We start from the raw sequence: 9,458 nt of genomic DNA on the forward strand, positions 1-9,458 counted from the left end.
GACAGCGGCAAGGAACCAAAACTCCATCGGTGACAGAATGGAGAAAAAAACTTGGGAGAAACCAGGCTCAGTCGGGGGGCCAGTTCTCCTCTGACCAGACGAAACCAGCAGTTCAATTCCAGGCTGCAGCAATGTCACATTGTGCAGAGGACTCATCTGGTTCCTGTGGTCTTGTCCCGGTGGTCGTCTGAGACAAGGTCTTTACAGGGGATCTGTATCTGGGGCTCATCTAGTTGTCCTGGTCTCCTGGTCTACGCTGTCCTCGTTGTGAAAGCGAAACTACTTTGTTTGGCCTTCCAAAAATGGACACGACTAGAAATCAGTGGTTAAGTTGTATTTACAATATTGTTCCTGAACACTTCAAGCCAAATATTCAGATGTGGGCAGCACATTTTATGGAGGACCGTTTCCTGATCCTGGGAGAGTAGACTACAATGCTGGCTGTTCTGACTCAAAGATTAAGTATGTTTTTTATATTTAAAGAGTTTTTATATTTTATATATTGTTAAAACAGTCAACGTGACTACAGTGGTTCTACAATATTGTTATGAAGCGACAAGAATAATTTTTGTGTGCAAAAACAAAACAAAAATAATGACTTTATTCAACAACCTCTTCTCTTCTGTGTCATTCTCATACGTTGTTTACGTCCAGCGCTTCCAGGTTCTACGTCAGAACGTCGGCTCATTATTGGATGGCTCCGTCATCAACATCACACGCATGGGTCGCGCTGCTCACATGTGCAGCTTTGGCCAATAATGAGCCGGTGATCGGACGTAGAACACGGAAGCCTTCACTGTGCTTACTGCGTTAACCCGTGTAAGGATAATGACAGGGAAGAGAAGAGATTGCTGAATAAAGTTATTAGTTTTGTTTTTACGCACAAAAAGTATTCTCGTCACTTCATAAAATTATTGTAGAACCACTGTAGCCACATCGACTGTTTTAACGACGTCTTTAGTACCTTTATGGATCTTGAAAGTTTGGGTGGCGTTGCCGTCAATGAAGGCCTCTCTGAGCCATCGGATTTGATCAAAAATATCTTTATTTGTGTTCTGAAGATTAACGAAAGTCTAAGAGGTGTGGAACGACATGAGGATGAGTAATTAGTGAAATAATTAACATTTTTGGGTGAACAAACCCTTTAACGGTTCGGAACAACACAACTTCCATGTCGTTAGGGAGGAAATTCTCTATGGCTGAACCTGAAGGGGCTGATTCTGCCAAACTGGGTACACAAGAGATTATAATTGATATATTATCTCAAGGGAAGGAACGACAAGAAAAAGGAGAGGCTTGTGAGAAAAAAGGGTGCAAAGAAGTCAAAGAAAGGTCCTAAAGGTATCAAACTAAACAGGAAGAAAGAATACTTTTTAATGAAGAAAAAGTAGACTCTCCAGAAACACTTGTGAAAGCTCATCAAGCAGCATATGCATATCTTAACCCCAGCATCAGTAAATATGAAGATTTCTTGGGGTTACTTGATCATGCAGCCCAAACCAAAATTCCCCTGCAACCCATGGTGGCGTTCATGGTCTTACGCTATGAGGAAATAAACAAAGGGCTGCACGAAATAGTGGAAGATTATGTTAAAAGGTAATGGAGAGCATCTGGCTTGGCCTTGCAAAAAAAAGAATTCCTCTTCACCCAACTCAACAAAACAGGTGACCTCTCCCACCTGCAGTGAGCCCCCACCAGATCTACTAAAAAAACTCCTTCAGTACACCGTACAGAGGATGCGTCAGGTATCTAGATTAATGCGGCTGCTGTTTCGGATTGAGGCAGCATCACAGAAAAAACCTGGCCCAGAAGACTCTGCTCTATTTCGTGAAGACAGTGGACTTGGGACAGAAAGCGAGTACCTGGCAGGTTCAGACAGACAATGCCAACAGATAGAAAGTTCTGAGTCAACTGGGACTATTTATGCTACATCAGGTAGCCCTTGTGGATCTACACCAGTACCCCGCTTGCACCTTCTGGCCTGTTCGGCGATGCTGTCAATTCCGTCGTTGACGGGTAACGGGAGACTTGTAAACAGGCGGCGGTGTTTCAGCGGTTTCTCCCTCGCCGCATCTCAGCTCTGGGGGATGCTGGGCGGGAGCAGTCCACTCCGCGTACCAGCTACTCATATAGGGAGGCTCAGAAACAGGGTTTGGGGACTTCGAAGCCTAAGCTGGATCTGCAGACCGTCCTTCAGGCTAAGAGGTCCTCGACCAAAAAGTCCTGACTATTCGGCCAACCACAAATGCCTCTATGCTGCCACCATAGCTGCCATGGACCGCCCAATGGTGCGGGTGGTCTCCTTGGTGGTGCGGAGAGAGAGAGAGAGATCAGCGGTTTTCCTTAACTCTGCGATGTTATCAGAGTTAAGCTCCTCACCCTCATCTAGCTCTTTAAGCAGGTCTACCTGGTACGCCTGTAACACAGACGTTGTGTGCAGACACGCACCGGCCTGACCTGCTGCTGCGTACTCCTTGCCCACCAGCGCTGATGTCGTACGCAGCGGTTTGGAGGGCAGTGCCGGAGCCTTTAACCCTCTGGGGTCCGAGGGTGTTTTGGGGCCTGGAAAAGTTTTGACATGCCCTGACATTTGTGCTTTTTTCAGTTGCTTACAAACATTTTAATGTTTAAAGTTTAATAACACTGTAATCAGCACAAACTGGGCTACAATAATATGTGAGCAGCATGTATGTACGTGATTGTGTTTTTGAGAAAACAACGTTTATGCGTGCTAAGTGAGAAACTACAATTTTAAAGTCACTGAAATAAGGCCATAAAAGACATACAGAACATTTGTTCACAAGACTTTTGAGAACTGATCTTGAAGTCTAGAGTCTTTGCGTCAAAATTATGTGAAAATCCTCTTACTCGCTCACAGAAAACAATATATTGATTTAAATTTTCTAAGACACTTTTTGTGTAGGTTTATGCGAGTAGGCGTGAATGATCATGAATAATGCTGTGATTCACACCTGAGAAGACAAAGGCCTGCATAATGAGCTGTCAGGTGTGTGACTGAGAGGGAATTGCTACAAGAAAGAATGCAAGGAAAAAATAAATTTCTATATTTTTTGTTTGTAGTTTATTTAGAATACATATAACTATCACATAAAATAACTCATGGGAGTGTGTGCATCACATGGTCTTAGCTGTGGTCCAGGATCTTGTGCAGGCAGGAATCTCCATTTCCATGACCAAGTGGGCCGCTTTGCTTTGGCTCTCTTTGCAACAGGTCCTTTTACACTGTTATTCTCACATGTGAAATAAAAAAGCAAGCATGCTGTTTACACAAACTACATTATTATGATGTTCACTGATACTAGTACTAATTTATCGAAACAAAGAACACAATTACCACATAGCAAAAATAGTGTACCATACAGCAAATAAATCAAATGAAAGTAACATCTGTAAAATAGTGAATGCACACTTACTCTAAGATTCTGAATTGAGTTGAAAACTGAACGAGCGTCCGCTTACTGTGAGAGATGCAGGTGAAGGCAAGAGTGGTGTATTCAGTTCTAAAAGAATTTTATAAACAATTGTAAGCATTTTTTTCCCCCACAGTACCTTAGTATAGTATGCATACTTCATGAGAAAACAATGCCAATAACAAAGAAACTACATTTTAACACTATCAACCACAAATAATATTACCATATAGTCTAGGCATAATAAAAGTACAATTACTTTACTGTGCACTTACTCAGTATGATTTTCCAGCGAACTCAAAACTGAATGACACGTGTGCCTTTTTTGTGCAATTATGCCAGTGATGCAGCCACAGTCCTAAACGAAAACTGAAACAGTTGTTAACAATTACCAGAAGATGCATAGCTGATAAATAAATTGCATCACTGATAAGAAAGGACGCGCGTGTCACAATACACTTTCGAGGAACGAGGAGACACGAGAATAATTTCACAAGGCTTTAATTCCATGAACCAAGGCAGACAAACTCAGGAAGACATTTAACAGCGGACAGAGAACTAGGGACTGGGAACACTTTAAATACACACAGGAGGAGGGGATGACAAGACACACCTGGGAGCAATGAAACATCAAGGGAAACACCTGGGACAAATGAACTTAACTAATCAGGACAGGAACAGGAAACTAACCAAATGCGGGCATATGAAGGCACATGGGGAGCAAGACACACACAAAACATGGAACAGAGTCTGACATAACACCCCCCTCCGGAAGGCGTGTCCTCACGCCATATACCATCCAATGGGGAGGGGGGGTGGGCATTCTGGACAGAAGCCCTTTCTGGGCTGAACTGGGAATCGGGAGCCCTTCCTGGGCTTAACTGGGGAACAGGGTAGCGCCTACGTTGTGCTGGTACTGGAGGGCGCTCTGGAGGAGCAGGCACAGCACAGTGCACTCGAGGGGCTGGGATTGGAGCGAGCTCTGGGGCTGGAGCCGACACTGGAGCGAGCTCTGGGGCTTCATCAACACATGGCGGGCTTGCCACACTAACGTTCTCTGGGCTTGGCACATTAATGTCCTTTGGGCTTGCCACATTCACTGCCGGCCGACTTGGTGAAGCCGCGGACTGGTTCTGGCTCAGGACCGGACACTCCCCAGACACCGGAAAACTCCTTCCCTCCAAGTTAGTCCAGTGGTGTCTGGGAGGTCCACGGGGCGATGGTAGTTGGCCCCGAGCCAGAACAGCTGATTGAGGCCGGCATCCCCTAACACCGTCACCTCAATGAGCTTGCAGAACTCCCTGGCGTACTCGGGAAGACGTTTAACAGTGGACAGAGAACTAGGGACTAGGAACACTTTAAATACACACAGGAGGAGGGGATGACGAGACACACCTGGGAGCAATGAAACATCAAGGGAAACACCTGGGACAAATTAACTTAACTAATCAGGACAGGAACAGGAAACTAACCAAATACGGGCATAGGAAGGCACATGGGGAGCAAGACACACATAGAACATGGAACAGAGTCTGACAGCGCGTATATGTCTGTCGATGCATCACTTATTTACAGTTTACTTGACACGTTTACACATCAGATGATCGCAAACGCCAATGACCGAGTATAAAACATGCAACATATTAACATTATAACTCACATTACTTTTATATCGTTGCTGTCTATTTTATAGAACATAAAAAAAAACTTCCTGGCGTTGTGAGACATATATGCAGTAAATGAATCTCCATAATGTTTCACTTGATTGTACATTTAGTCAGGAATCATGTTTTGGAAAAAGTAACTAGTAAAATATGTACAAGTTATGTCACATTAACACAATAGCAACTAATGCAAGTAGGCAAATAAAAAAACACTTACTATATCCTCCACTGAATATCACGCCGGCGCATTCTTCTGAGGAAAATCCAAAGCTTATTCCTCGCAGCTCGTCTTCTTCCAGAAGCGAAGTAGCCGAGATGAACTTGAGAAAAAAATCTTGCTGCTTTGTTTGCTGTGATGTGGGCGTTTACATGCGCGCGTCTCACGTGGACGATTGTAATATCAAAGTGCGATCGGCGCGTAGTCACATTAGCGATAATGAGGGCGACGGCCAAGACTTGACATCGCGTTGGTTTCATACTGATTACTTTGTCACATAATATTTGCTTTTGTCATGACTTACTTCGTTTAAAAGTAGACAGGTTAAACTTTCTATAGATATATCTGTCATGTGTGTGTGTCAAATATTCGCTGAGTTTCAGTTCATTTTAGTGACGTGTTTCAAACAGATAAGTGCGGAGAATGAGACGGCTGAAAGCACACCCTGTTTATTTTCTTTATTTTGCAAAAGCACAGTGTTTTGTTGATATTGTGAGTGTACACAAATAAAAGTAGACCCTTTACAGATTTAAATGCTGTATTACTCTTATATGTACAGTCAAGTATGAAGGAGCATTTTAGTTCTTTTCGCTGTCATTCAAATCTCCAAAAAGTTCCGCCGCCAGAACTGTCGACCCCAGTAGGTTAAGGACGATGCCCTGCCTGGGGACAGATAGCTAGCTAGCTAGCATCTGTTCAACCCGGGGCATCACCCTATAGCCACGCTCACTCAACCCCGCCACATTCCCAGTGTAATCTGAGGCAGGGATGAAGAGACGGGCCGAGAAAGGCCTGGCCCACGAACTCAGTGTGAAGGTCGGGGAAAATAGCAGGCTCCGGCATGGAGGTGGTGGCCTCATGTGCAGGAAGCGTTCATCTAACTTGCTTCGCTGCGGCTCGGCCAGCTTCTCGGCGGGCCAATCGATCTTTAATTTGGCCACGGCGCGAGTAAGCACCTCCACTAGCTCCTCATACTGGGGCGATTGAGGGGGGCGAAACCTCTTTGACGCCCTCCACGGAGGAAGACAGGCGGAGCGTTGAGCCCTCACCCCGGGAGGAAGTAGCGCAGAACAGGCTTCCGAACCCAGAGATCGGGCACTGGATCTGGTGGGTGGGGAAGGAAATAGGGACTCGCCCGTCTCCATTCCCTCCACCAGATCCTATTGCGAACCCCACGGATGCAGCCGCCGCTCCGCCTCGACGGAAGCTGGCGAAGGCACACTCCTCAAAGACAGCTCTCCGGGAGCGAAGCGTACGCAGTGGGAGACGCTCGCAATGCGGGCAGCCGGCCCCCTCGAGAGCCGACTCTGCGTGTTCCGCTACCAAGCAAACCACGCACAGACTGTGTGTATCCCCACCCGTGATGTAGCATGGGCAGGGAGGAACACACAATCTATAACGTGGCTTGCTCTTGCCCTTTTCCATGCTTTGTCTTAGCATGAGCTTTAGACATAGTGGAGCTTATAGTTGGACATTTTTGACAGACAACAATAAATAGAGTTTTGACTAACACACACAGAGCTCTTTGTTGAATGACAGAAAGCTGACGCCGGCTCCGCCACACGTGCATTTATAGCTTCCTGGTCATGACGTCCCCCGCCCGTGACGTCTCGCCCAGCTATTGGACTGATATCACATGTAATTCAGAGCGTGGTCACAGAAGGTCAAAGTGCTCACCGATGCAGCTCGAGTTCCTGAAGAGGAACCACCTGTTAAAGGGCCTGTTAAGGTAATACCTGTGCCAATTCCTCCACCGTCACCCCGCCAATCTTCAAGGTTGTATAGGGAAAGGAATTATTTTAAAAAACTGATCGACACCTTTAGCCAGAGCTTGGAGGAAAGTAAACAGAGCCCAGACCGTGCAAAAATTATTGGACCTCTTAAAGATGTTAGAAAGTGTGGTGTTTCCATCATTCCAGGTTTAGGTCTCTCTGCCACATTAGCTTTTCATGAAAACAGTATGCTCGGTAGTCAAGGGGAGTCACGTTACTCTGAAAGGACAGAGGATCTTGACATTGACAATCTACCACCCCCTCCACTTGAGGTTCTCATGGATAATTCCTTTAAAAACGTACAAACAAAGGACATGGGAGAAAATGTATCAAGCAGAGGCTGACCCACCCTCCCAAAAAGGAATGCAATGTCTCAGAAGTTACGAGCCTCTCTGCAGTCTGTTACAGTGCTAACCAGTAAGGGGAATTTGTGTAAGGGCTCTGTTAGCATGTCGCCAGTTCGTTCCACGCACCAGGATACCAGGGTTGTGAAGGGTGGTCATCATGATTCCAGCCATGAAACAGACATAGAAAGTGAGGAGGCTGCCTCCCTCTATAAACAAGCAAGAAAGATAATCCACTTGAGGCATTCTTCTGACTCACTTACAAAGAAACCTACAGCTGAGCAGAGCCACAGGCAGCTTTCTTCCTGCCAAGGTGACGTAGAGGTTTCACAAAAGGAGAACAATACCAATGAAACAGTGCCAAACAATGCCTGTAAGAACCAAACTCCTGCCACTCCAACTGCTTCCAGAACTCGCGTGTTGCCATCCACACCTCTGTTACATCGGAGACTCCCTAGTCCTCCAGTATTGAAAAGTCAACCCTCTACTTCAACTTCATCTAGCCCTCCTGTACGCCGTAAACTCCCAACCCCACATTCTGCTGGCCAAAGAACACTGCCAAGCACCCCTGCAACACGGCAAGACAACCTACCCTTTTAAGGCAACGTCACCTCCTGCTTCCCCAAAAGTGCAGCACTGGTCTAGAGAAAACAGTAGTGAGGACTCTTCAAGAGTATTTAGTAATTCTCGATCAGTGTTTTGTCTGGTCTCATTATCATTATTTGAGGCTTAGCCTGTTCCTACACCCAAGCCCCCTGAGGCATGGACCTCCTCCGGTAGAAGCGTTTTGCCTCGTCCCTGGGGTGTGCGTGGTCGGCTGCCAGTGCCTGCACGAGCGCCCCAGCCGTTCATCCAGCGCAGGCAGTCAGACAGGAGGCCCAGTTTAAGCCTGCCGCCCATGGAGCCAGTCATTTCTGTGGCAGAGACATGTGTTAGTGAACCAGCAATTAGCACCCATGGGTGAGTCTTACACTTTTTCTGATATTAAATATAAGGCTAAAGTATAACTGCTTAAAATTAAATTTGCATTTAAATTTAGCATGTTAGCATGTATATACATAGCACAGAATAGACAGTCAACTTAAACTGTGATAAAGTCTTTCTTAAAGGGATAGTTCACCCAAAATGAAAATGAACCCATTATTTACTCCCCCTCAATTCATCCTAGGCATATATGGCTTCCTTCTTTCAGATTAATCCAATCGGAGAACATTTACTTTGATCTTCCAAGCTGTTTAATGGGAGTCAGCGGGTGTCAGTCCAAAAGAAGTGAAATAAAGTGCATCCATCCATAATAAAAAGTGCCTCACATGGCTCCGGGGGGTGAAAAAAGGCCTCCTGTAGCGAATCGATGCGTTTTGTAAGAAAAATATCCATCTCCAAAACATAATAATCACTTAAATCTAGCTTGCGCCAACAGTTGTACATGGAAGCAGTTCCGGGAGGATGACATGATATGTTGGTGTTGCACATGCCATGTGAGTCTCATGAAAACGTTTGTTTACAGGAGCAAAGGAAGCAAAGTTTCCTTACTTTAGCAAAGGAAAACCAGACTCCACTTGGCTTATATCAAAATCCTCCGACATTCTTCTTTACAAATCCTTGTTTTGTACTTCTAATTCGTGACCGTTGTTTTGTTTTGATCTCTCCCCTGCGCTTCTGTGTTCGTCCCTTCTGAGCGGCACATGCGCTTCCGTGTACAACAGTGAGCGCAAGCTAGATTAAAGTGATTATTATATTTTGAATTTGGATATTTTTCTTACAAAAATGCATCAATTTGCTACAGGAGGACTTTGTTCACCCCCTGGAGCAGTGTGAGTCACTTTTTATTATGGATGGATGTGCTTTATTTCACTTCTTTTGGACTGATGAACTGCAACACTCGCTGACTGCCATTAAACAGCTTGGAAGATCAAAGACAATTTTTTATATAACTCAGACTGGATTCGTCTGAAAGAAGAAAGTCATATACACCTAGGATGCCTTGAGGGTGAGTAATTCATGGTCTAATTTTCATTTTTCAACTAACG

General features: G+C 45.2%; 1 protein-coding gene and 1 pseudogene across 1 annotated transcript in view; both read left to right on the forward strand.

Moving 5' to 3' along the window:
* Positions 1–1,066, forward strand: part of LOC107592873 (G-protein coupled receptor family C group 6 member A-like) — an 8,973-nt gene extending 7,907 nt beyond the window's left edge. Inside the window, exon 6 of the mRNA XM_016282451.1 lies at positions 1,062–1,066. Coding sequence (XP_016137937.1) covers positions 1,062–1,066 — 5 coding nt within the window. The remainder of the gene's footprint in view (positions 1–1,061) is intronic.
* Positions 1,067–1,171: 105 nt separating this feature from the next.
* On the forward strand, positions 1,172–8,646 carry LOC107592875 (uncharacterized protein C2orf71-like; annotated as a pseudogene).
* The last annotated feature ends 812 nt before the right edge of the window (positions 8,647–9,458 follow it).

The sequence above is a fragment of the Sinocyclocheilus grahami genome, unplaced genomic scaffold (assembly GCF_001515645.1).
Source record: "Sinocyclocheilus grahami isolate Dianchi unplaced genomic scaffold, SAMN03320097.WGS_v1.1 scaffold160.1, whole genome shotgun sequence".
Taxonomy (NCBI): domain Eukaryota; kingdom Metazoa; phylum Chordata; class Actinopteri; order Cypriniformes; family Cyprinidae; genus Sinocyclocheilus; species Sinocyclocheilus grahami.